At 34.6% G+C, this 26,526-nt stretch overlaps 5 protein-coding genes across 7 annotated transcripts; 1 reads left to right on the top strand and 4 right to left on the bottom strand.

The window, feature by feature from the left end:
* Positions 1–11: 11 nt before the first annotated feature.
* LOC105644365 (uncharacterized) lies at positions 12–4,540 on the bottom strand. Its single transcript, XM_012229674.4, has 2 exons — positions 3,920–4,540; positions 12–1,625 (listed from the first exon to the last, which is right to left on the bottom strand). The coding sequence occupies exons 1-2, from the start codon at positions 4,174–4,176 to the stop codon at positions 230–232; spliced, it is 1,653 nt and encodes a 550-aa protein (XP_012085064.1). The 5' UTR covers positions 4,177–4,540; the 3' UTR covers positions 12–229.
* Positions 4,541–5,861: 1,321 nt separating this feature from the next.
* Positions 5,862–8,395, bottom strand: LOC105644364 (DNA-directed RNA polymerase subunit 10-like protein). Its single transcript, XM_012229673.4, has 4 exons — positions 8,237–8,395; positions 7,951–8,009; positions 6,678–6,772; positions 5,862–6,187 (listed from the first exon to the last, which is right to left on the bottom strand). Exons 1-4 carry the CDS (start codon positions 8,270–8,272, stop codon positions 6,162–6,164), a joined length of 216 nt encoding a protein of 71 aa, XP_012085063.1. The 5' UTR covers positions 8,273–8,395; the 3' UTR covers positions 5,862–6,161.
* Positions 8,396–8,496: 101 nt separating this feature from the next.
* FHA2 (SMAD/FHA domain-containing protein) lies at positions 8,497–12,479 on the top strand. Its single transcript, XM_012229672.4, has 3 exons — positions 8,497–9,229; positions 11,053–11,219; positions 12,051–12,479. The coding sequence occupies exons 1-3, from the start codon at positions 8,611–8,613 to the stop codon at positions 12,258–12,260; spliced, it is 996 nt and encodes a 331-aa protein (XP_012085062.1). The 5' UTR covers positions 8,497–8,610; the 3' UTR covers positions 12,261–12,479.
* Positions 12,480–12,809: 330 nt separating this feature from the next.
* Positions 12,810–15,588, bottom strand: LOC105644362 (Mitochondrial import inner membrane translocase subunit Tim17/Tim22/Tim23 family protein). Its single transcript, XM_012229671.4, has 4 exons — positions 15,275–15,588; positions 15,076–15,189; positions 14,233–14,337; positions 12,810–13,328 (listed from the first exon to the last, which is right to left on the bottom strand). The coding sequence occupies exons 1-4, from the start codon at positions 15,399–15,401 to the stop codon at positions 13,060–13,062; spliced, it is 615 nt and encodes a 204-aa protein (XP_012085061.1). The 5' UTR covers positions 15,402–15,588; the 3' UTR covers positions 12,810–13,059.
* Positions 15,589–16,401: 813 nt separating this feature from the next.
* LOC105644361 (Integrase-type DNA-binding superfamily protein) lies at positions 16,402–23,893 on the bottom strand. 3 transcript variants are annotated; one of them, XM_020683420.3, is made up of 7 exons: positions 23,594–23,893; positions 22,114–22,223; positions 21,665–21,795; positions 20,929–21,013; positions 17,795–17,975; positions 16,997–17,118; positions 16,402–16,910 (listed from the first exon to the last, which is right to left on the bottom strand). In XM_020683420.3, the coding sequence occupies exons 2-7, from the start codon at positions 22,154–22,156 to the stop codon at positions 16,774–16,776; spliced, it is 699 nt and encodes a 232-aa protein (XP_020539079.1). In that variant the 5' UTR covers positions 22,157–22,223; positions 23,594–23,893; the 3' UTR covers positions 16,402–16,773. The 3 variants fall into 3 exon arrangements, with proteins under 3 accessions (XP_020539079.1, XP_012085059.1, XP_020539078.1); XM_012229669.4 differs by having other exon boundaries at positions 22,114–22,257; XM_020683419.3 differs by lacking the exon at positions 23,594–23,893 and adding an exon at positions 22,957–23,358 and having other exon boundaries at positions 22,114–22,257.
* Positions 23,894–26,526: the final 2,633 nt, after the last annotated feature.

A 26,526-nucleotide genomic window follows, 5' to 3' on the forward strand; every position in this document is an offset into this window, starting at 1 on the left:
TGGAATTTAAATGAAAAAACAACAGTGCACACGATCGTACACTTGAATCATTCCTGAGCAAAACTACAACCTTGTTGAATTTTCTTATTTACCTTAGATTGGTCTCCACATGGTAACAATAAATTAGTTACACGGTTACACTATATGCAATTGAATGGACATGATCCAAACAACAACAAAACACTATATTTCTGTTGTTCTCTTTTGGTATCACATTAATCTAGAATAATCAGAACATCCATCTTGGAGAAGAGTGAACAGGACTTCGTTTCGGTCTGGTAGGCTGCTCCAAGTTGTTTCGCTTCTTCATTATTGACGACACAGTTGGACTGAAGTAGTCATTACTCCTTTGAGATGTTGCCCCTTGTGAATGCATCTTCCTTCCGTGGATGAAGCTTCTTTGCTGTTCTAACATTGCCCTACGAGCCATTGGGTTTCTATGGACAGTATTTCCCCATCTATTGTGACTTACACAACTTTGGCTCCTTCCCATGTGCTGACACTTCCCCTCCATAGGACTTGGAAAATTTCGGCTCTCAGCAGTTTCAGCAGAATACATAGTAGTCTCTCCCTCACTGCTATACCCATTATACATCTCTGAAACCTCCACCGGGGAGGAACTAGACTGGACCTCACTTTGGGCCCCATTTACAGAACCAGTAGATGCAATCTCAACATCTGCTTCAGGGTTAATATTTCCTCTCTCTGTGATTTGATCTTCACCGGATGGGCTCTGCAGGGGAAGTTCTTTAATAAAATTCTCACCGGAGTTAGGGGGCAGCTGGTTGACTTGCTGTGGTTGAACAGTACCTTTAAAGACCCTTGGCGGGAAATTAATATCCAAAAGCTGTGTTTGAGCACCTTCCTTTTTCCTAATGGGAGCTGCAGTCAACTTCCGCGATTCATAAATTTCAGGAGTCAAGATTCCCTGCACATGGACAGTGTGTCGATCAGCGGTAAGAGTTTCTTCTTTGGTAATGTTTGCTACACCTGAACAACCTGGTCCATGTTGGTCCCCAGGTTTAGAGATCGTATTAGATGATGAAGGGGTTCCATCATTATCCGCATCTGTTGACTTAAAAACCTGTCGGAGTGTGAAGGATGCACAAGAGTGCTCGCTCTTCTGGCCTGTGGACATCAGTCTAATGATTGGTAATTTGGGTTTGGTAAGTTCATCAAGATTGCCTTCCCAATGCTGATTTAACCAATCACAAATGATGGGAATGGGAATACCAAACTGCATAGGAGAATCCTTTTTCCAAGATGCTGAGGATGAGGATGAAGTCGAGGATGACTTGGTATTTGGAGATGTGGCTAATTTCATAGGATCGCAGATCATGAAAGCAAGATTGCCTTGTGCATCAAATCCAGCAGATCCGGGGTGCCATATTATTCCATCGGTTGACAGTTTTATGAGATTGTCTGTGGCTATTACCACTTTTCCCTCACCAACTGTCAGTTCTTCCTTCTCTGTATAGCCCAAAAAGTAAACAACACTGCCCAGATCCAGGTTTGGTTTAGAACAAGTCTTCAAGTAGTGAGGCTGTCCTTGGGCATTGGAGTCTCCATCCACAACATCTAATCCCACTATTGTAAGGTCCAGAACAGAACTGGTGACGAAAAACCTGCAATTAAACAACAGAGTTGAGAAAATTCATAGAAATTGCTCAGATTAAACCGTGAAGCTATTTAGAAGGAATCGCTGTCTCTTTCACTTACATGAGTACAATGTCACTACAGCCATTATGGCAGCATTAATTACAATAAGAAATATAAACAAGCAGAACTATGTAAAGCAGCAAGGTGCCAGTTACCCAAAGTGCCAAAAAGAGATTAATGCAAACAGCACTTGCCATTCACAGGAAACAAACATGTCAGGGTAGAAGATGCAGCAAGCCATCTAAGATGCAAAACAGAGAAAGCACGCTGAACACTTAGCAATAGACTCTTTGATCAACTTAGAATAATCCAGTCACATTCAAGAGTACATTTCACATTTAAACTTCTTCATCCATGAGCAGATGTAAAGAGACAACAAGTTCCTTATGTTCTGCACAGTACAAGTTTTATGGCCAGCACGAATCCTGAAAGCATTGACCAAAGGAAAGGAGATATCATTTTTAAATTTGGACCAACAACTGACTGACTGAGACATTTCTTGGCCATGTAAGTCAATATACATATTGAAATTTGTACTTCTAATTGTTGTCGAAAAGGGTTATTACGATTCCAAATTCTTTTAGCATCATATACCAGCAGGCAGTAGGTGAAAGATTAAGCAAAAAGCTGCATTGTCTTATTGAAGGTAGTCCAGCAATATAACATTTCTCAATCCCTTACATTAGTGATATCAGGTGATAAAGTTTTATGGAGCTGATTTATCTCAATCCCTGACTGGAGGTCACCAATGCAGCCAAGAAAAATTTTGAAATTCCTCTCTATTAAGTTAATTCCAGTGCTAAAGGTGCACTGTAAACCATAAAATTCAAATATATTTGTGTTCCCTTCAATCTAATCAACCTAGAAGTCAAGCACAAGCATGGCTTGTTAGTCAAACCAATTTGGTGATCTAATCATGATAAAGAAGATTGTAATTAAGTGGGTGATGTTAGCAGCATAGAGTAATTGAGTTGATGCAATGTAAGTGGGCACTGGGCACTGTTTTTTCGATAGTAACAAGCAAAAGTTGTATTTTTTAGACTCAATCCTAATTTCAGACATCTGGGAGAATATGATCTGCAGACTTTATGTTTTAGCACAGCTTTCTAAATCGTTAAGAAAGCTTAAAATATAGAAAACTTAGGTTTCCCTGAATTGCTAAGTTACTAACAATCTATGTTGTTATGAAATGGCATCTACCTAGCATGCATTCAACAGTTATACCGTGATGCATTTGTTGCAACCCTGAGAGAAAGCTATCAATAAAGCTATTTTCACCAAATTTTTTCAAATTTGGCAACAGAGGGCATTTCTTGTGTAGGTCCCTAGTGAAATATTAAATGAGCTCAGGCTTTACATTGTTTGATAGATTGAGACATAAGTAAGCTTGAGGTAATTTTTCATTATTTATGAGTCATAGTCAAATTTGCAAGCAAGAGTAGAATCACAATATACAAAATTTTAAAGTAAAGCCTTTGTTCCACTATAAAACACAAATACACAGATTTCCAAATCAGTCCCACTTTAGTAACTTCTTGTATCAAGCAATAAGAAGTGAGTAATGCTAAAATACATAAAGGCATTATTTTGTTGGTAAGAGGTCATATAATTTAAGAGCAACAAGTCAAAATCAAACAGTACAAACAAAGCAATTTCCTTTGCTATAAAAACACTGTCCAGATAGGATTACTATGACATGTGTAGATCATTAGTATCAACACATAAACTAGTAACAAAGAACGTAAATGCACATTTTTAGCAAGTAGAAAATTGCAATAATTTCAGCAACTACTTCCCCAAAAGAAAACATAAATATTTCACATTCCGTTTGATATGATGGCGACACATATAGAACAAAATGGAATTTCGGTGTCTCATAACTCCTCAGTTAGCTCAATGTGAAACCATAATATGCATTCAACTTGTATCCTCACAAATACAAGGACATAATAGAATATGATCCAGTGCTTAGACAATTATGAATATATTCCATTTGAAAACGTGATTATCCACCAACAAAATCAATGCAAATCCAAAGTCAGAAATCATTACCACTAATATATCACTCTTCTCCATCTCTCTCACTCAGTTAATTAAATCCTTCACTTAATGAAAACTAACAAACTATTGGCTCAGTTTAAACAACTTTGTCACTATTTCACAATCAATCCCAATCAACTACTTAAACTTCTATTAATAACGTTTTTTTTTCGTCTAACGAACACAAATAAAAATGTCAAAAAGAAAAAAAAAAAAAAACCTGTGCGGGACAAGACAAGCAGCTACGCCGTTTTGGAGACGGATCTCCGCACTCTCAGCAGCAGTCACAGAGGGAATATTAACATGAGCGGTCAAGAGGAGATTCCGGTGGATCAAAAATCCGGTACCGGATGTTCCATTTCCGGCGCAAGAGATTGTAGCCATAGCAGAACCCTTGCCGGAGAAAATGGCGGCCTTCATTCTCTCAGACTTACCTACTCCTTTGCAAAAGCACCAAGACTCTCCTAAAACGCCCATTCTCAAAACAAGACTCTATCTTTAACAGAAAGCAGTAATGGGTTTTGTTGTTCTGCTCAAATATCAAAGAGTTGGAGTTGGGTTGGATCTAGAGAGAGCAACATTTTGCATTTTTTTTTTTTTTTTGTTAGAAGAAATGGTCAATAGATATTAATATTACTAACAGTACATTTTACTAAAGAGAAATGTGTTTCAGAGTAGAAGAGAAGGTGAGAGAAAGGAAATGGAGACGAGATGGACGTGAAATGAGTAAAAGGGTATGCGTATCTCTGAGCTGGAAATGGCTTTGCCCACGCTGCCTACAACAACTCTGTTAGAGAGAGATTTTGGTGATGGTGCAGCCGACTACGAGCAACGTTTTGGCCTTCAGGAAAATGTTTCGGTACACGACGAAATTTTGGTGAGACCATTTAAGTTTTTCAAAAAAAAAAAAAAAAAAGAGTTATTTAAATGTTCACTTTGTTATGATTATAATTTATCAAAGATTAGTGTTATTTATTTCTTTAATTTATATATTACTTGATTAATCATTATAACATTAGCTTACATTACATTGATGATACAAAATGTAATACATTTTAAAAAGAGATATATTTAAAAATTATATTTAAAAAAATTTTTAAAAAAAAAGCCTATAATTTAATCAATCTAAAGTCTTAACTATTGCAAACGCAATTTATCAAACAAACACTAAATTGATTATCATATATTAATAGCTAGTTTATATCATTCAATGATTAGTTTAATAATTTGTGAGAATGGGAATTCTTCTTAATCCAATATAGTAAGAAACCACATCGAAAATAATATTAATGTTTCTAAATATTTTAGTGAAGAATACGCTATTTGGGGGAAAAAAATTAGTGTCAACGTTTGTATATAAATTCAAGAGTATCCCAAACGTAATTCATTTTTTTTTTTTTTAAAGAAAAGGAGCTAGCTTTTAACTTTTTATATTCTTACCTTGAATGGAGCAAATACGATAACTTTATCAAAATAAAGAAAAGAAATGGAAACTATACCAATTGTGGGAATTTTTATTTAGAGCATTTGGGTGACATTGAAACGTTGGAAAATTTTATTTTCATAAAAGTTTAAACTATGTGAAATAAATAATAATCACATGATATTGGTCATGGGTTCAAATTTTCATCCTCAATAATGAATATTCCGCGTGCATATCATAATATCTTCCTTGTAAACAGTAACATGGCAAAAAAAAAAAAAAATGGAAATGTAAGGTTATCAAACCAGAAGGCATTTTGTTATAAAAAAAACAAAAATACTAATTATAATTTTGGGGCATGAGACGTCTCAATAGTATAACTCTGGCAAGGCAAGTCACATGTACTGACTAATTTAAATGGAAACATACTCTGACAAATTTACAATAGTATGAATGACAAGGCAAAGTCACATGTACAAGGGCCCATTACCCGACCTCCTTTCAATTCCAGTTGATAGGAATTAGGAACCTCTTCATTGAAAGTTACGGAATCATTTACCAACTCCCTCCTGTAATGATAATGAAATGGCTAAACAGCTCCTTTTGTCTTGTTGAGACAAATACAAAAAATTTACATGGAATAGAGAATATTATTGATAGCAAAGACAAAACATATCACCCCTTTCAAAAAAAAAAAAAAAAAAAAAACATATCACAAGCTTAACTTACTTCACCCATATCTACCAATGAAGCTATATCATTAAAATGCAAATGCTCGCGGTAATGGTAGTAAAGCAAGTGCTAATGGATCGCAGGAGTCATCGAGCAGCATCAAGCAAGAAACACAAAATGTTTTCAGCAACTTATTGCCATGTTGGCATCAAATTGATGCATAAGCTGCATAACATAGAAAAAACAAAAATAACATTCACACAATACTTGACATTTCTAAATATATTCTCTCCAGTGTCTATGCTTCCACCATAGTCACTACACATGTTAAGGTTCATTCATGATAAGCAGTCCCAGTAAGTCTCCTTTAACTGCCTTCACTTCTCTCCAGTGCTGCAACAAAGAATTCTATCAGCGCCAGGAACAATATCCATATCCAATAGCAAAATTTGGAAATAAATAGATAAATACCAGAATTTGTGTAATAAAATATCTCATTCCCTTGGTGTAAGCTTTAAAAATATAAACTCAAAGCAATTGGTTGCATTTAGCGATGTCATAGAAATTGGAATTAATTTCACAATAAAAAGTCAAAAGCAAAATAAACTGCTCAGATGGATTTACTCATTAAAAATATTTAGATGGTGGGGAAATTTCTAACAAGTTATTTTCAGGGGAAAATAATATTTTACCTATCTAGCATGGCATACAGCAAACATTGTTCACTATGAAATAGCTAACATCACAACTACAAGACTACCACTCAGCCACAGAAAACACACTTACATTTGTATGAAATTTAAATCAACAAATACATTGTAAACACACATATACAGATACAAGAGAGAGAGAGAGAGAGAGAGAGAGAGAGAGGGAGAGTTACTATTGTAGTTCAAAAGCTTCTCGATGAGGTCAACATGAGTCATGAGCATTCGCCTACAGCAATAACGGACCAATCCCAATGCATCGAGTGCATCACTGTATACCAAGCAACAAGATGTTATTCTAGTCTTCAATATGTGCTATAACAGTTGTTCTCATAACTGTAATCAATTTTTATATGAATATTAAGTGTAACAGTTAGTTGGCTAGAAGCTATGCTGCAATGCTCTTGAATGATTCTTTCGAAAACTGAAGTCCAAGGAAAACAAATGGAAAACAACCAGAAGCTCAATGATTTTCCATAAGATAGTTACACAATTCTTAACTATTGCAAACATTGCATTCTCAACTCTAGAAGCCATTGCATCAACACATACGAATGTATAAAAATGGGGTAAGATAATAAAACAACAAGAGGACCATTGCTCTGCTTGCACTTGGGCTACGCATACAAGTTCTGAAATAACATCTCCAAATGGAAACAAGACAAATATTTAACTGGATAAACACATTTTCATACAAATATAGAGCTCAGAAGTTTTTGGCCTTTTACATCCTAGCTACTTAATATCTATGTTCTAGAAATATTTATTAAAATGTACAAAGAAAAATTATCAACTGTTGTCAATTTAAGTAGAAACAGTTGAATTCAAAAACCTATTGGTTTACAATGAAACATCAATAATAATAATAATAATAATAATAATAACAACAACAACAACAACAACAATAAAAAGAAGAAGATAACTACCGACACTATTTTAACACAGATCATCCAGAAGCTAGAAGGCAAAGAAATCATAACATACAAATTACTAACTCAAGGTAACAATGTTTAATATAAGGCACATATATATTACCATCCAATGATCTAAACCAAAACATAAAGGCATAAGGTAAAAAGTCCAACAGCCATTAGATAATGAATTAAATCTTCAAGAAAACAATCTGACTCACAGGGCACAACCCATGGCATTGATAAGAGATGCAGGCATTGGCATTCAGGTAGCATGCCTTCCACTGTGTTTGGGAGGGGATGACAAATGAAAAACGAAGGGTAAAAGGAAGAAGGTTAACGGTGGGAATGTAACCAAGCATGAGGGCTCAGAGACTAAACAAGGTGCACTTTCAAGTTTCGGCAATAGTGGATACACAACTTCTAGCTATCCCTCAAGCACTAACAGAAGCGAAACAGAAACACAGTTTCTCTAAGCTCCTACAGAAATGTAAACAATAAACTAACTAAAAAAAAAAAAGCACAACAACTATCTCACCCTTCAGAGTAATCTGCTTGAAGGAGATCAAGATAAGTATCCCATTTGTTCCCAATCACCTAAAACATAAAAACATAAGAAAAAAAGTTAATTCTAGCTCTGAAAAGATGCAGCTGCACTAACCTAACCAAATCAGTCAGGAATTTCATTACGATTTTATCTATCTTGAGAAAAAATATGCAGAAATTAATTGATTGCAAAACCCTAAAGAAGGATTGAGCCATTGAACAAAAACACAAAAGATAATAGATTTCGAGTACTAAAAGTTCGACCATTAAAATTTTACCTTGCCGCAAGTGAAACAGCGAACTGGTATAATCATCTTTGGTTTTCTGTTTTCTCTCTATTTCCTCTCGAGAAGATGTCTGGTTCGTCTGCGACTCGGTATTGTAAAAGAGCAGGGTTTATTCACGGATGCAATGCAAGCAGGGTTTTATTCCTTTCAAAAAAAAAAAAAAAAAAAACGCAGGGTTTTATAATAGGGATGTTGGGCCTAGACTGAGGCGTAACTGGGCCTTTTTAAATGAAAATCCCATAACCAAACACCTCCACTGAAGAAACTGCTGCTTCTATCCCGTAAACCAAACACTCGTCTTCCCCAAAACAAGCCACTCTCTTCTCCTCTCCGTGCACACGCGAATCGATCAGAATCCTTACACCATGGGAACGACCGGCAGTGACGTGGAAGCCGGTTTTGCAAAGCTACAAGGAGAGGATTTTGAGTACTACATGCAAACATACTCCATAATATTGGGCCGGAATTCCAAGAAATCCACCGTCGACGTTGACCTTTCCAGCCTCGGCGGTGGCATGAACATCTCCCGTAACCATGCTCGCATCTTCTACGACTTCACGCGCCGGCGTTTCGCTCTCGAGGTTCTTGGGAAGAATGGATGCTTAGTCGAAGGCGTCCTTCATCTCCCCGGTAACCCTCCCGTAAAGCTCGATTCTCAAGATCTATTGCAAATTGGGGACAAGGAGTTCTATTTTCTGCTTCCTGTGAGGAGTATTTTGGGAGGACATCTTGGGCCCAGGCATCATGTGGCTGTGGTGCCTCAATACGGTTATCATTCTGCTGGGGCGGAGAGGATGGTTGGGCCAGTAGGGGTGGCGGCAGTTAAGAAAGGGAGAGGGAGAGAATTTTACGAAGATGAATATGATGACGAGGAGGAGATTGGTGGTAGCAGTGGAAAGAAGTTCAGGAGAGAGGGTCTTGACGGGTACGGATATGGATCAGGTAGTGGTTCCGGTGGCAAAGCTGGATTGTCTGGAGCTTTAGGTTAGTAGAAGTGATCATTCTCTTTCTCTCCTGCTGTTGATTTCAAGATTGTTGCTGTTTAATATGCAATAATGAAAATTTTATGTATATATATGGTTGTTGTTATTGAGATAATTTCCTTTGAATTTTGTGCTGATCTAATTGTATAATTGTGTAATCTGGTTCAGCTTAAAATTTGATCATTTACAATCTTTAATGATTATCAAAATAAACTGTTCTTTGAGTTGTTTCATTTTTCTATTTCGATTTGGTAGCATATGAATAAGAACTGGGCTGGAAAACTCAAATTTGACCGACTCTTGATTTGTGTGTTTGAAATCTATGCACACACTACGATTTGGAATGTTTTTTAGTTTGCTATTGTCAATGATTGATTGGCATTCCTCCTGCTGGGGCATTTTGTTCATGGCTTTGTTCTTGTGGTGGATTTTCTTCTATTTGTTCTCCTTTCATCTTTTTTTTTTTTTCCTGTTGTTAGGAGCAACAACTTTGAGGTTGGTTACTTTTTGGTTTTGGCTGAACTATATAAAGTAAAATCCTCAAACAAAAGTGCAACATATTGACTTTTCTTCTCAATTTGCCTGGATGACAGGAGCCAAATTGGTCTTTTGATTTCCACAGTCATATTTAGGGCTAATCTCTATAACACATAATGATTACATGTGCTCTGAGTCTGAAAAGAAATTTGTAATTTATATAGACAGATTATATCATCTATCTATCGCATACGTTGCATGAGGTTTTATTATCAGTTCTCTTTGTTAATGGTTATTTTGAAAAAAAAAAAAAATATATATTTCCTTAGTATCCATTTGGATAGATAGTCATTGGAAATGACTGAACATGATTTATTTTTCAAGTGAAGATCATAAAAGTCGACATGATGTCAAATTCAAATGCATGAACTTTTGATATGACCATCTATCTGAAAGGACATTTGTATCATTTGCGATAAGTCCTCTTTTTCCTTTTTTTAAAAAAAGGTACTATGGTGTTTAAAATCATTTATAGTATTTTATGAATCAGTTTCTTTCATCATTTCTTAGTATTCTCAAGAATGTGATGGTGCCTATAGTTTCTGTGATGTGTCTTTAGAGAATGGAATTCTGCCTTGAAATGTTCTGCAAAGCAAATGTTTGATGGATTCCTGAACAGTGTTACCAGAAATTGCTGCAACCACTGTGATTTGCGTTCTGGATTGCATAATCCAGATTATGCATTGTTAGGAAATTGACACATCAAAATTGCTTTCCGAAATATAAACCATGGATGGAGAGTCGAAAAATCTTAGTGACCCAAGTCTCACCTAACTTCAATAGTATTATGTTGGTGGATTTGGATACGTTTGCTAGCATTGAAGTTTTTAATGTAGGATTTTAACTGAAACCAATTCGCTGTACTTATTAGATGAAATCCTTGTGGCAATTCTTACTACATTCTAGTATATAATATTTTGCACATATTTCACTGTTCATGCAATGCAGGAAATTGCTTTACTTTCTGGATTAACGTATCTTGTCCCACTAAGCAATCTGAAATGTATCCCACCTTAACACATTTTGGAAAAGGGCATTTGACATTCGCATTTTTGTTCCAAGTATTGGAGTGATCCACACTTCATATAACTTAGGTCCTGGCTCATGGCAGTAAAGTCTTTCTCTCTTGTTGTTTTCACACCTTCAAAAGTCCAAATTATCATTCATCGCAACCTAACATCAATAGATTGCTTCCTTGTTCAATTTATACTTCAAATGCGAAGAATTCTATTTAGTACAAATTCTACTTAAATAACTTCTCTATTTTTATCATGGTACCATGCCCAGTTCCTGCAGAGAAGAAAATGGATGGAAGATCAAGGATTGATCGGGATTCCGACAATCAGCAACTTCTGCAGTTGGAGGAGAAAGATGTAGTGTCATCTGTGGCTACTGTGCTGTCTGATCTTTGTGGACCTGGAGAATGGATGCCCATGGAGAAACTCCATGCTGAGGTTAGTTGCTGTCTTCAATTAGTATTTCTAATGACTTATTTTCTTGGTTGCACACTTGCTAAACCCACCTCTGTCACTAAATAACTTTGTCAAATGCCTCATACACGTGTCTGTGCGCGCTCGCGCGCATTCAAATTAGATCCTTAATCACTATCAAATAATCCATCATGGCTGATCAAGTTTCAATCAGAGCATGCACTATGATATTTGGAAGAATTCGAACTCTCGAGTCTTCCCCTTCAATCCCTTTAGTTTAGATTCTATTGGTTACCCGCTTCAAATGCTTTTCCTGTGAAGGATGGCATTCTCTTATATTGAAGATTGTCATTTTAACAAATTATATGTTGGATAAGGTTGCTTAATTTGCATGATGTTTACAGAAGTTATTCAGTTGCAAAGAAATTTTGGCAATGGCCAAGTTTTTATATTGCCCCTTAAAAGGGAAGTATTGTGATCTTCCCTTAAATATTACAGCATAGCAAGGGGTCCTTTTCTGCCAGACTCAGAGCTAAGTTGTTTCAACTTAAGAATGAATGCTGTCCTTTATAATCAATGAATGTCATAAGTTGTGTCACAAGAGGTCAGATCTTTAGTTCTATGAATCATTTTAGCCTTGATCTTCATTGACACAAATCTTAACTTCAAAAATGGTAGATAGCATAACAATGTACAATAATGTCCAAGGGCTTTTGTTATCACTTCATATTTTGCTAAAGAGTGTTGTGTCCCGGGCCTCTGAACACACTTTCCTTTATAACTGGTTTTAGTTACTCATGTGAAACACTTAGGTTGTTTTTGCTTGCTTACTTTGTGGTTTTAACTGTCATTCAGTTGTTGGAGCAATTTAGCAACGTCTGGCATCATAGTCGGGTAAGGAGGTATCTCACATCTGAGGACTTTTCTGGTCCTGAATCCAAGGGAAAACCCTGGTATGGCTTGCTTATGTTACTAAGAAAATACCCGGAGCACTTTGTCATCAACACGAGGTCCAAGGGTCGTGTAACACACGAGTTTGTATCTCTTGTCTCTCTGCTTTCATAAGATCCTGAGAGCATAAAAATGTTAGGTCCTTGCAGTTTAACCGTGGAGTGAAGGAGTAGATCGTTGGTCGTGCGATAGTTTTCTATTAGGCCTGGATTAACTCGCTGAGTGTAAATGAAAAGCAGTGGCCAAGATTATATTCCTGTTTTTGCTTTTGTTTGTTGTAATGAACATTTTGTACATGATGCTTTTAGTAATGCAAATTTCAACCTTAGGACAGATATTTTGCTACTTGCGCACATCATTTTTTTCTCATGGAAATTGCACTGTCATTAAAATTTCTGTTTCTAGTCATCTTTCTCATCACCAATCTCTGAAATCCTTGATCCTCCATTAGAGTTGAAATGCATTCACTGCCTTCTACTAAGCCAACCGAGGGCCTGCTGGGTAATCAACGCTCTTGAAAGTGAATAATATTCAATTATTCAGATTGATTCTCAAGATTCCTAATTAGAATTTTTGAGGATTGAAAGATCAAATGATGGCAAGTTGATGAAGCAGGTTATACTTTACTCGTTTTTGCTTGTTTATTGACTGAGATCCGAGTACTGAAGAGCTAATTCCTAAAAGTTGGTATAAACTTATAAAATTCATTACATGTATTGGCAGGTATATCAACAATACCAGAATAAGGAAATGACATGATAACCAAAGTAGAACCCTACACCTCTCCCCAAAAAGCTTAAGAAATAGTTCATCCTTGTCAAATTCTAATCAGCTGAAAAGAAGGCCAAACGAGATGGATTATTCGGTATTTTAAGCTACAACATTTCATGTTCAAAAAGAAAATAAAGTTTTCTCAAGACTCTTCTTTGCTTAATTTAGTAAAAGCTCTTTGATTGTAGAGCTGCTTTTCTCTAGCTTCTTTAGCTGCAAGGGCTTCCTCATCAAGTACTTGAATGGGAGACCACTCCGGCAACTTAAACCAACCATCTTTCTTCTCTTTGTCCCCGTATATGGATTCTCTGAAACTTCTTAAGCTGGGTCTTAGTTTAATAGCTGCAAAATCTACTGTTGTTCCCACAAGAGCAAAAATGATCGAATACCGGTATGCGCCAAATTGACCACCTAATGTCAAAAAAAAAAAAAAAAAAAAGAAAATTCAACTATACTGGAAGATGAAGATAAGTGGAAATGAAAAATCTAAGATGTTTCATATGTACGAAGGCACCAAATTGAAATGCATTGCAAATCTGTGCCCCAATATTGGCCAACATTCTCAAATCTCAATGAGGAACTATTTAGTCCCATTTTAGCAACGTATAACAGATCCAGCAACAATACAACAACAACTAGTCTCAATCCCAAACTAGGCGGGTTCTAAATGAATGCTTTGTCATTATATCCGCTCGATGCCATAATAGCATGAATAAGCAGAGATTATATATATATATATATATATATATATATATATATATATATATATATTAAAATAAAAATATATAACAGATCCAGCAACAAGAAGCATAAATCTATAAGAATGGATTCTTAAAATTAAAGCATCAAACGCATGGCTTGATTATAGGTCATATCATATCACAGTCCAAAGCATTTATCCAAAATGAAAAAACATCTAGATTTGCCTTTTATATGGAAAATGCAGAAACAAGATATCAACATTCAATCTTACAGGTGGATCACTATTTTGCAGTCAACCTTTCTGCGGAGCTGGAGAAAAACCCATGTGCGAGAAAACAAAGGAGATGGTAGAAATCATTGAAATTGTTCATTTCTTTAGATGGTTCAATTATGAAGGTTGAAAATGATTCTATGAAATTAAAAAGTATGCAAGTTCTAAAATCCTTAAATTAAAGCAGGTGCCCTAGCTAAATTTCCAATTTATCATCGCATGCAAATGAAGCAAGCTAGACCTTACAAATTAATGAAAAAATGGAAAAAGAAACAAACAGTGTCCACAGACACATGCGCAAATGTTTGATCGAAAGACAGAGATTGATAAACAGAAGTTGACCTTGAAGACGTCCAAGAAGAGCACCACTACCAAATCCTGCAATCGCCGAGTTTATTAGATCATCGGGTTCTGATTTCCGAGTTACTCTCACAAATTCCCGGGCCCCTGCAAATGCAGAATTCCAGAATCACACTTCTAATTCAAAGAAACAGGAATAAGAAAAAAAGCTAGTCCTAAAGTTGTCAACAACTCAAATGTATGTTTCCAACACCAACACCAACAATTATAGCCTTCAACAACCACATGTCAAGACCATAACACATTCCTCAAACCATATCACAAATATATAACAACTTCTAGTAAATAGTAACGACAAGAGACTGCTAAATATTAATTATAGTTTTAAAAGAACCATTCAGAGAATTATATATAACCAATGCACAGAAAAAAGTTTCTCCCAAAATAAGACATGATTATAAATCCTAAATCCACCACAAAGGATCCTCTCCAAAGAAGAATATCAAAACATCTCATGACTATCACTCGGCATGCTTGAAAAATGAAAGCATTGGAACTCAGATCCTCTTACTTTCAATTCTCGCAGGCATTCAAGGAAATATAGTGGCAATTACACAGTCTATAGTGGCTGTAATAGTAATAATAAAACAACCAACTTTGCGCCAGGATATAGAAAACCAAAACAATAACAAAATATGTAGAGTGGGTTCAAGTGCAAAGGCATTCTTCCAATCAGAAACTTTAAGTCCCAGCGTCTTTTACATTAATTTTTAAAGGCAAAAAAAAGCATATCATCTTCATCATTGGGGAAATCCTACAAAACAACAGAATTAGTACTTCATTCAACATCTGTGGAAAGATGATAGAGAAATGAGATATTATTACCACAATAGCAACCAGTAACAATGGCAAAATTAGCAGCATACAACGCAGAAATATTTGCCAGTCCATGAACTTTTCGATGCTTTGACACCAACCCGACACCTGCACCGGCAATTCCTAAAAAGAACAACCACCACCTCCAAATTTAATAAATTTATAATCAAAAGAAGAAATGGGTACCAAAAGAATGGGGGAAAAAAACCTGCGAGTAGAGTTGGGATGAACATCCGCTCCTTCCAATTTTCAGAGAACGAAGAAGATGATGTTGGCGGTGGCGGAGGCGGATTCGTGGCCACAGTTTGTGAGGGTTTTGAATCGCCTGATGCCATTTTTAAAGAAAGACGAAAACTAAATTGAGTTCGATTTTAGTCGACTGAAAACTTTGGCAGAGGAAGGAGAAGCAAGAGATCGTCAGGTTACTCTGTTACAGTAATTATGGTGTCGGGTCCGGTTCGGGTTTAGCACCATAACTTGATCTCTTGCCTAAATTCATTGACCAAGCCTGATCCAATCATTATTCCAAAAAAAAATAAAATTATGAAATAAATGCATGTAATTTTGATTAAATGACAAAAAAGCCCTTGATTTTGAAACATTAATATTATTGTTAAATTTTTAAGCATTTATAAATTTAAAAAGTATTTTATTGTTTAAAAAAAAATTCTGCCTACTTTGGGTTGTCCTTGACAAATACTGTATAATGCTGAATAAAATGTATATATTATTATTATTTAGAAATGATTTTAGTTACATTACATAGACAATTTTACAGACATTTTTATTTTTTTGTATTTGTTGAGAGTCAAATGGACCGAAATAACAATGCGAACTATATAATAAAAACAGTCATTCCTTAACTCATCAAATTGGTAAAAACTCATATTCGAGAAAACTCGAACTTCAATTAACATGTCATTTATTAATCTATATAATGAGAAATTCAATTTAATAACATAATTATATTATCCCAGTTACAAGCCCGCATATCTAAGGTAATTTCAGGTGCAGGTCACTAGTGCTATTTTCCCCTATAAGCAAAGCAGAAAAGAAGAGACAGGAAAATTGTCATGGAGATGCAAAATATAGCAATCAACCTGTTGCAGGACACATTCAACTGCCGCCTTTAACACAGAAATCTCAAGTCACCTTCCCGACCCCAACCGCAGCCATAGCTGAACTCAACTAGGCAAAACTCAGAATTGCAGTACTAACAAGCGACATTTGGTTGTCAGACATGGCTGTCTAGACATCAAATAACCTAGTTATATGCCTTTTCAGCTTTCGTAGCTGCCGCCAAATACTACTAACATGTAGAGAACATATTACTGATTAATGAATACAGTACTTGAATTTTTGATTAATAATAATTTAAATTCTTCAAACAGAGTTCCTCTAGCATTATGTGGTTTCCAACCTCCACGATGGGTACCAAAAAGAAAAAAAGAAAAGGAAAAAGTAAGTAATTTAGCTATATATTTAACAGCTCTGCAAGATGAAGGTGATTGCAGACAGTGACATTAAATATTATGCCTATATGTCTCTTTATTGAGTTAAAACTGTAAAAATCTGCTTGCTTACTCAAAGATGTTGTCTACCTTCATCTGCCCTGTAGAGAACTTTGTACACCAAAAAATGGAGGCCAAGAAGCTAAAGCTGGACTGTCAGAACTGAAATGTTTAGCCTCTTTTGAAACCAAAATGTTCAGGATGTCGACGAGTCTGGCTCCACATCTTCTGAAGCTGAAAAGCTGTTAACTCCTTGCTTGTCATCCCAATCGCCATTCTGCAATGTAGCTTCAGATTTCTTAGGCAAACTGGCTCCATTTCTTCTCTTGTGCTCTGGATAATGGATTATGAAAAAATCCATTAAAGATTCAGTAGATAAAGATAACGACTAATAAAGACCACTGATGAAAGACTATTACTTTTATTATTTATTGCACTGCGAGTAATTGCCAAAAATTCATCCCATTTAAATTTTCTAAGTTCTTGCTTCTCCTCCTCAGACAGTTCAAAGTTGGGTTCTCTCCCACACATAAACGCAGCCCTGCAGATACAAAACCCTTCGGTGAGTTTTATGAGTTTCTTTAAGCTAAAGTTCACATGAGGCTCTTCCTGTAAATAATGGGACTGTGAAAAAAAAAAATTTGTTGTATTAGCTTAGCATGTCGGGAGATGCATGGAACACCATCCCAGTCCCATATTTGAAAATATAAGCCTAACCTTCAGAACTTAGAAAGCCAAAAGAAACCACCAGAATTGTCGGGTTTTTTTTTGGGGGGGGAATACAAGGGGCAAATCACTTTTTTTATCATATAACAGCAAGCCTACGTTTCTGGTCCATTGTTGTTTACACGTGCTGTCTAAGCACATGAGAGATCACTATATATAACAATTCCAAGGTAAGACCCTAGAATCTGGTTCTTACTATGAACTAAGAGAAGGTCTCATTCTATTCATTCATAAATTTTAATGGTCAATACACCTCAGTCACCCACAACCACAACCATTTTGCACAGGACTTCCCATAAATAATTGTGAACATCTTCAAACAATGAAATGTACTGCATATGCTGACCAAAGGTGCCATACTTCTCTCTTTCAAAAGAGATGACACCTTCTGTATCAATTAGCAAGATTTCATCTACCAATATTACTTTTGTGGCATTTAGCTCAAACAAAGGGAATCTTTATTACAAAATTTACAAAGTTCGGGTCACTACCTGTCATACAAACGGGCAGCCTCTTCTTGTGAACCAACAGTTCCCAGGTGGATTTGCTTCTTGTCAACTTTAATTGCTGCCTGCCATTTCATATTTTTGAAATAGACACCTCTCATTAGGCATTGCTCCTGGTTCTGAACGTGCTTTCTCCTGTGTCGCTTTCGACGCTTAACAGGTTGCTCTAAAATGAAAAAATAATGTTAGCTTAGAAAGCTCCCACATTTTGAAGGTGTTAACAAATCAATCATTTACCAAAACCACATCAAGAACTTGCTTAAAGAAATATTGTTGCATAGATAAAGCAATGAAAAGAGAAAATGAAATATAGTTCAATGCCAAGAATATAAAATCAAGAGCAAAACAAGCATCCCCAAAAAAGGCAGTTTTTTGCACATATATAAACTCAAGAGAAGGGGAAAATATGGAATATGTGTTGTTCGCTAAATGAAACCCTGAAAGGAACACCAGTTACTGAGAAATAAAGGATTGGACTACTACAACCAGGACTTCTCTATCACATGTAGTCCCAGATATATTGCTTGAAATAAAGGACCTCTTCAAAGATCAAACTGATTTTTCTGCCTCTCAAACACCAGAGATTCCATTTCAAGGATATCAAACAGCATTTCAATAGTGATCTAACAAGTGGCAACACTCATATGTAACATCTGAAACAGTGAATCTCTTCATTGTGTCCTATTATAATGATTCTCAAAACAGCAATTTCCTCTGATCTCTGAATATTATTAAATCAACAAGAATTAATTAGTAATGATGAAATCTAAAAGGCTCCAAGTCAGGATTACAAAGCTATGAAAAACTAAATGGTAAAAGAATCCAATAACAATGCTTGTATATGTTTAATGGTATCCATACAGAGAATGAATAGTGGATAGATGGATAGCAAGGCTACTAATTAAGCCTGTGATTTCATTTAATGATTTACTAATGGTTTGTTGGAAACGATGCTAATTTTGCCAGCTGCAAGTTAGAGAGACATAATAATAGCAAAATACAACTGATAAAAATGGGTTAAAACTTCAGAGTAATTTCAGTTTGAAATCTTGTTAATTAAGTACATATAAACCAATAAGTGCTTTAATTACTTGCAATTCGATGCAATTAAAGAATCTTTTCTTTTTTCATATTTCATTCATCCCAAGAAGCAGAGCTATAAAAATGACCAAGCTCATTTCTGTGCCATAAGGATCCCAAGCAGCAGCAAGTTGATTCTAACCTTATGATGCTTTTAGCTGAGTCAAGACACAGTTTGAAGTTCAAAGCCAAAGAGTACTAGCTCATATTAAAGCCTTGCTCAGCCGAAATAGTCTTTGTATGAACAAACACGGTACAGTAAGTGGCAGGCACATTCAAGCATCAGTATCCACTTAAGGAGCATTATTTCTCAAGGATAGGGCACACACAAAACACACAGAGAGAAGACAGAGAAAGAGAGATAGAGATCATTCAGCACTCTCAATGAGAATCAATATAGCAACTTCTCAAATAAATTTGTTGCTAAGGATCAATTTCTTAACCATGCTAACAAGCCATTCACGCCCATGAATCTATGTCCATATTTCTGTTAAGGAGTCAAAGAAAGATATGCCTTTGAATGATTATAACAGAGGAGAAAGTTCATAATGCAAAGAGGCCCTCCTATTATGATATACCGAGGACGCAAAGCACTGGAAAAATATTAAGCCTCCTATTGTAGAACAGAATGGTTTGATCTGATTGAGTTTGGTTAGGAAAGTCATACTTATTCCTATAATTATTCCTACATAATTACCACATAAACACAACAAAACATTAAAATAACTCAATATTATATGTAATTATTCTCACCAAATAAATATAACAAAGCAATAATTATTGAGTGCCAAGTTCTCTTAGCTAATCGCATCTCTGCACCCCATCTCCTCCCTAACCCAGCCCCTAAGGACATTAGATTCAAGGGGGGAAAATGGCATGCAAATTAAACTCTGAGATGACAACATCAGAAAAAAATCCAAAGCAGGGTGATCTCAAAAGGCCAACTGGTACTTAAAGTGACTGGCCACATGATAATAGGAAGAATTATAACATTATTACCTAGCGCCACCACATTACCAATGACAATGACTTATTACCTGAATAGCCTACATCATCAAATCACAATTAAGTAGTGGAACTTTGTGGTTCTAGTGGAAAACTTTCTTCTGACTTCCAGCTTGCAATTTACATTGCATTACAATTAAATATGCCCTCAGTGCCTCTTCCTGTGAACAGGTACATTAATTAGCTAGTTGATCCAACTATTAACTTTGCTCCTCATTCATGGTAAGGAAATCTCTCCTCTCCAGTATCTTCGAATTCCATGCTCAAAATATATATTTTAAATGATCTCTACTGGTTCTACTGGTTCAGTTCACCAAGACCTTCAACCCAACCAGTCAAATTTTGACACCTTCAGCTCTTTTTTTTTTTTCTGGTTATATTACAAGATCTTATATTCCAACTGTCAAATACATCCAAGTAACACCCCTACAAAAGGCCCAAAAAGATCACATTTGCTTGATTTCATTTCTTCAACAAAAGAAACATTACGAGGAAATCATTGTGTTGAGAAATAAAAGCATAAGTTTGAGGAACGAATTATCCTAGACTTGGATAAAGAATTCTTAATACTTGAGGCTTTATTAAGTATTCCTGTTCACAATATCCATGACTATCATGGATGAAGAACTCCAGTGTGTTTCCTCATTACAACTCCAGATTGTAAAACAAACTTTCCAATGCATTAGGACTATTATGAGAGGATGATAGTGCCCTTTATCTGAAACCAATCCACACAGATTGTTGGAACCAATTGCATCACTTTATCCCTCCATCATTTCCAATCTTGTCCCACTTCTATCTTCTTGTGCATCATCTTGCTCAGTACATTACAATTAACATATCTCTGAGAACTATATGTTGGCAGTGTATGTTGTACGCCTAAGTCTATGGTATTTAAGCAAAAATATCCACATAATTTAAGAACTAGTTTGCCAGAAGAAACCAAATATTGACTTATAGAGCTAGTTCAGCAATTGATATTTAGTTCTGCATAATCAGTCATATTAAATCAGAATTTCTCTAAATAGACAAACCTGGATATGATTGAGGTTGCTGCTCTTTTGATGAGTTAGAGGCTGATACATTTGAAGAACCATCTCCAATTTTGACAATTGATTTCTGGTGAACAACATTGAACAATATAATGCATTTAGATATTGTAGGATTTGAAATAGAAATTTTAAGTACATATATCTTACGATACACAACACTTTCCATCATCTATATCAATACAGTTACAAAATCCCATGCGCTTATTAAAGAGAATACAAGATTCATATCATTTTGCCATCATACAACAGCAACAAGTCATACTATTGGCTGCACACAATGGTTGCCCACAAATCTATAATCTTAAAATCCTTTATACAAACATAAAAGCAAGTCTTGAAGGGAGAAACTTGACTTTCCATGTCAAAGCTTAAGAAGCAACAGGCACCTCAACACCCCAATCTATGTTCCCTTAGCATCAGGAACCTTATACTTCAAAAGCATCCAGCTATGGCACAATCATTAACAGTACGGGACTAAATAGCATCCTAATTCACTCTCTTCTGTAAAGCAGACCATGCAAACTGGCCCTCGAACCACACTCCATCCTTAAAACCTTGAGCTTTAATAAAATTGGCATTACATATGTAAATAAAAATTCACATCCAGCATATCCAGTATCTACAATGCTACATTTACAGCCTTAAAAAAAAAATAAAAAAAAACAACTCTCCACCATGCATACTATGAAAATAAATAGAAATCACAAGCTATCTTTACCTCCCCTGGCTCCTTGACATCTTCTGTCGGCAGGGGATGCACACTGATACACCTGGCACTGTGGGAAGAGCTTACAGGAGTATTTCCATGATCAAAAAATCGAGGAAGTGGAGTTAAGAAAGAACTTCTCCCTGCAAAGACCCATTAATTTGATAAATAATACTATTCACGCATGATATAAAAGCCTTAAATTCTTTTAACTACCTTATAAATTCCAACATAGTTTATTTAGTTACAAAGGCCTTTTAAATGAATTCAAAATATCAAGACAATGAATCTACTCAAGAATATATTAGGACAAACAGCAATTCAAAAGAACAGAAGAACACCATTTAGGCATAACTGCTACTAAGTGAATATGCTGCTCGAAAGGATATGGTACCATCTAATTTGGCTAATTCAACATACACAATCATTTATTTCACATGAAATGGATTATTAGTGTTTACCAGCACATAGTCCCAAGAGTTTACGCCTCCGTAAGCTAACCATTGCGGATTATAGCCTTCGTCTCAGCCCACAATGGCTTGGACGAGGGCCCTCAGCATTTATCACCTAGCTTCTTGGATCACAAAAGGCAAGATCTATTACAACTGATAAAAAATATGCAAATGAAAACAAGATTAGATGGACAGCACTAGAAGGATAAAAGGACCAGAAAAGGAATACAATTGTTTTAAAAAGAAACTTATTGCAAGCACTTGGCATAAAAAGTTTTAACAATATTTTAAAAAAAAATGAAATACAATTTTGAGGATAAAGCAGCTGTTTTCATGAAAAATCTTGGTATCTTCAAACCCAAATCATATGGATAATCTCAACTATTAATCCCAGCATAAGGGAATAAAATCCTATGTAAAACTATACATAAGTGTTGAGAGAAGTTGTTAAACTATGCGATTGCTTAGTAATATGCAATCCATACAGAGAAGTTTCACTATAACTATTAACTCATAATTAAAACTCCCAGAGAATGTGAGTGGAGTCCATTTAAGTGCCAAAAGCCCCAAGCTGTATGATTGCTCGTATGAAAGATGAAACTTTTACACCCCATATTATAAGTTTCAAGTCAAAGTCCTACCGAGCAACAACCTTCATCTAACCACACAAACAAAAAAAGATTCACCGGAAGTAAGCTGCTAGCTAGTGCTAACACCCAACTTAACGAGAAAAACATCAATAGAAAAAAAAAAAAAAAAAAAAGAAGTAACGATTCCCTTGAAAGTAAAGCAAAAAGCCCAGTAGTTATATCTGGCTAAGAAATGTGCAGTTTGATTGTAGATGTTACTTACACTAGAGAATCCATTCCCACATTCAATTCTACAATGTGAACAAACAAGTGGAAAAATAATAATAATAATACTTGTCTTGGCTCAAGAATCTTTTCACAATAGAAGTTAATCAAATTGTAAACAAAGGACAAGGTGACAGAGACAAGGCCAGCTTAGGAAAGTAAAAATCGAAAAATCTTGTATTGATAAATTGGTAATAAATAAAACCGACAGCACTCATAGCACTAAACGGGGATTCGAATAATAGAGACGCCCAAAGAATTGGCAGGAGAAGAATTGCAGTTCCCTCTCTGCTCGGCAAAGAAGTCAACCCCCATCAACCTACCACCTTTCATGGAGGATTAGATAGGATCATACCCGAAGCCAAGGACTAAAACTAAAACTAAACCCCCCTCACCCCATACAAAAAATGCTACAAATATGAAAATCTAAGAGGAACCCACAAAAGCCCAACATAAAAAGCAGAGGTCTTTGCCCCTTTTTAGGCCCATAAAGCAAAATGGCCATGACCAAACTGAGAGTTGACACACCAACCAACCAAAAACCATGTACAATCTTTGAAAAGCTAAAAGCAAAATACAGAGCTAGCCCACAACAGGAAGGAAGAGATAAAACAACAAAAGTCAAGGTCTTTTACCTCAGATACAAGGTGGAGATAGTGGTGGAGGTGGTGGTGGTGTTGGTGGTTGACAGAAGCGTAGAAACCGAGAGAAAGAAAGAGGTTTTAGGTGAAATCTGAAAAGGGGTTATGGGATTGAAGGAGGAGAAGGTGGTGAAAAGAGTCAAAGAAGAGAGAGAGAGAGAGAGAGAGAGAGAGAGAGAGAGAGACAGGAGAAACTATATTGTGGCTGTGGCTCATGCATCTACCACCTTTCGTTGGGGTTTATTTTAGAGCGTTGGCATTTTTAAGAGGGTGGTGCTAAATGCTAATATGGTTACCTTGTTAATGGGTTTTTTTTTTTTTTTTTATTTATTTATTAGAGAGATAAAGAAAGGGAACGTATGCTTGTTTGTGTACTTTAGTTAGGTTAGATTCCGTCATTGCCCTTTTTTGCCATTCCAAATAACATTTTTGTTGCCCATGCTTTCTGCACCCTCTCCATTTACAACATTACCCCTTTCTTCTCTTTCTCTTTTTTTTCTTTTACTAATCTCTTTTCTTCTCTTTTATTCTCTCTTACAAGTAATTTGATTAAATAAGATATTTTTAAAAATAAAATAACATTAATATATTTCATAATAAAATATTTAGTTCAATATGATATTTACTGTTATTTATGATAATCAAAACTATATTTTATTTTACGAGATAAAGATATTTCGATGAGTCATATTTATAAATAGTTTATCAAAATATTTGTATTTCATATTAATTGAATATTGTAAAAATTTCATTTCATTAATGTGTGTATACATACATATATATATAACTTTTGGATAATTTCAAATATAATTATTTTATTTTTATAGAAATTTTTATTATTATCCAAATACTATAATAATTCAGTATAATTAAAATTACTTTTTCGAAATATACTTTCCTATGAGAGTAATTTTCTATAAAACATTGAATTTTGATAACTAATTTTTTCCTTAAAATATTTATATTTAGTTACTTTTGAACACTTATCTCAGCTAAGTAGACTTATCTTATTATTTTTATTGTTAAATTAAAATGCCAGTTCATTTATCAATAATTAAATAATCGAATATATTTATATTAAAAATTTATAATTTAACATTAGCAATTTCTTAGAAAAACAATCAATGGAAGAATAAGAGAACTTATTTATGGTCCAAATTGAATAATGAAAGCATTTGAAATATTACTTTTTTTTATCTTTTTATCAATATCATCTCCAAGTAGAAAAATTTAATATCACCTCTATTAATTTTATTATTCAAAATAATTATTTTTATTTTTTATTTAAAAGAATTTAAATAAATCTCTTTGTTTATTAAAAGAGCAACAAAATTTTATGATTTATAATAGTAAGTTTTATGTGCCATATATATATGAATTTTTATAAAATATGACTTTTTATATTATTGATTAATTGTATTATTAATAGTAATTTCGTATCTTTTTTACTCATGTTTTATGACTATTCAGACTGAATCAGTATAATCTTTAACTTTTAAGAAACTTGAAGTAAAAAAATAATATAACTATTGATTTTTGTTTTTACATACTTTATCCGATTCGTATATTTAGACAAAATTTCTAATTAGAGTGTTTCATTTATTTCGATAAACTTACTAAAAGGTAAAAATCTAAAATATTAAGTATATAAAAATACCAAGAGTAGCGGACAAAGCTCGTAAAATGCATTAAATGTGTTTAGATTTTCAAAGCAATATTTTTAGCCCTTTTCTCTTTGACATTTTATTTAAAAAGACATACAAAAATCCACTTTATTTCTCTCTAAATGAAAGCAAATGATTTGAAATATTTACCATTTCAAACACTAATTTAGCCATTTTCAATTTTAATTGAATCATTCAAATTTGAAAATCATGCTAGCTAAAATCTGCCTCCTTCAACCGAACCTACTATAGGTTTGTAAGGCCAATTTGCGATTATAGACTGCATTAAAAAGCAAGGAGTCTGCCATCAAGAAGTTCTTCATTTCGTTTCAATGTTGGTCGATGAATAATTTCCTAACAAAAAAATTCATAGTCCTTTTTACACTTCACTTACAACTCTTCCAATTCCTCTCTCTCTCCGTTGCCTTTGTCTCCACTCCGGCTAAACTCAGACGTCTATTAAGCACGATTGATCTCAGGCTCTGATAGCATTTAAATGCAACAATTCAGTTATCGTCAACACTTGCACAATTAGTAGATTTGGTCGCCTCAAGTGTTGAAACTATCTATTGATGTGTGGGATTTGAGCATGAAATCTGACGAAGAAAATTTTATAATATTTGCAACAGTAAAGTTGAAGTTGCGGACGAAGGAAGAGAGAGTAATTTTATAATTAATTTTATAAATAGAAATAGAGGGAATATAAACTCACTCACTAATCAAGCCAATCTCTATATTCTAATATTCACTTCTTTAAATTTCAGCATCAAACCTTTCCTTTTTTAAAAAATTTTACATCATTGTTATTCTTAAATCAATCATGTTTGTGAAACAATCAATGGTATTGTTGTTGTTTTTTTTTTCTAGATATCCTTTTAGTATTGGGCAAGGGATATGCTAATGGTGAAATATTATTGCATTAGAGAAATTGAGAAACAATGTGAAAATTTTTAAAAATAAAATTATTTCATTTGGCCAATTAACTATGTAAAAAAAACTTATAGAAGAAATATCAATAAATAAGTTATTGCATGTTTAGGCAACAAAACAATATGTTTACCATATCTATATCTAGATGAATTCTTCTAATTATTAGAGAAGAGCATACATTATTTAATGTTGAAAAATAAAAATTGAATTGAATTCATTTAGTTTTTCAATTTAATTATTCAAATTAATAGGTTTAAAATGATTTATGAAGTAACTTCAACTTTTGATTTTCAATTTGGTTGCAGAAATTATTTAGTTAAATGCCCAAAACTA

Source organism: Jatropha curcas, chromosome 3, assembly GCF_041381405.1.
Source record: "Jatropha curcas cultivar XTBG-Jc1 chromosome 3, XTBG_Jcur_1.0, whole genome shotgun sequence".
NCBI classification, from domain to species: Eukaryota; Viridiplantae; Streptophyta; class Magnoliopsida; order Malpighiales; family Euphorbiaceae; genus Jatropha; species Jatropha curcas.

What these genes read in the sequence shown, in the direction of transcription:
- LOC105644365 (XM_012229674.4), bottom strand. Translation starts at nt 4,176, where the DNA reads ATGGGCGTTTTAGGAGAGTCTTGGTGCTTTTGCAAAGGAGTAGGTAAG. An exon ending in GCTTGTCTTGTCCCGCACAG is followed by an intron (nt 1,626 to 3,919) that starts GTTTTTTTTTTT and finishes GTTTAATTGCAG; the next exon opens with GTTTTTCGTCACCAGTTCTG.
- FHA2 (XM_012229672.4), top strand. Translation starts at nt 8,611, where the DNA reads ATGGGAACGACCGGCAGTGACGTGGAAGCCGGTTTTGCAAAGCTACAA. An exon ending in TGGATTGTCTGGAGCTTTAG is followed by an intron (nt 9,230 to 11,052) that starts GTTAGTAGAAGT and finishes TACCATGCCCAG; the next exon opens with TTCCTGCAGAGAAGAAAATG. An exon ending in TGGAGAAACTCCATGCTGAG is followed by an intron (nt 11,220 to 12,050) that starts GTTAGTTGCTGT and finishes ACTGTCATTCAG; the next exon opens with TTGTTGGAGCAATTTAGCAA.
- LOC105644362 (XM_012229671.4), bottom strand. Translation starts at nt 15,401, where the DNA reads ATGGCATCAGGCGATTCAAAACCCTCACAAACTGTGGCCACGAATCCG. An exon ending in CATCCCAACTCTACTCGCAG is followed by an intron (nt 15,190 to 15,274) that starts GTTTTTTTCCCC and finishes TGTTCTTTTTAG; the next exon opens with GAATTGCCGGTGCAGGTGTC. An exon ending in TGTTACTGGTTGCTATTGTG is followed by an intron (nt 14,338 to 15,075) that starts GTAATAATATCT and finishes CTGCATTTGCAG; the next exon opens with GGGCCCGGGAATTTGTGAGA.
- LOC105644361 (XM_020683420.3), bottom strand. Translation starts at nt 22,156, where the DNA reads ATGGTTAGCTTACGGAGGCGTAAACTCTTGGGACTATGTGCTG. An exon ending in ATGTCAAGGAGCCAGGGGAG is followed by an intron (nt 21,014 to 21,664) that starts GTAAAGATAGCT and finishes GTTGTTCACCAG; the next exon opens with AAATCAATTGTCAAAATTGG. An exon ending in GCTGCCCGTTTGTATGACAG is followed by an intron (nt 17,119 to 17,794) that starts GTAGTGACCCGA and finishes TTGTATCTGCAG; the next exon opens with GGCTGCGTTTATGTGTGGGA.
- LOC105644364 (XM_012229673.4), bottom strand. Translation starts at nt 8,272, where the DNA reads ATGATTATACCAGTTCGCTGTTTCACTTGCGGCAAG. An exon ending in CAAGCAGATTACTCTGAAGG is followed by an intron (nt 6,773 to 7,950) that starts GTGAGATAGTTG and finishes CTTGGTATACAG; the next exon opens with TGATGCACTCGATGCATTGG. An exon ending in GAAGCTTTTGAACTACAATA is followed by an intron (nt 6,188 to 6,677) that starts GTAACTCTCCCT and finishes TCTTTGTTGCAG; the next exon opens with CACTGGAGAGAAGTGAAGGC.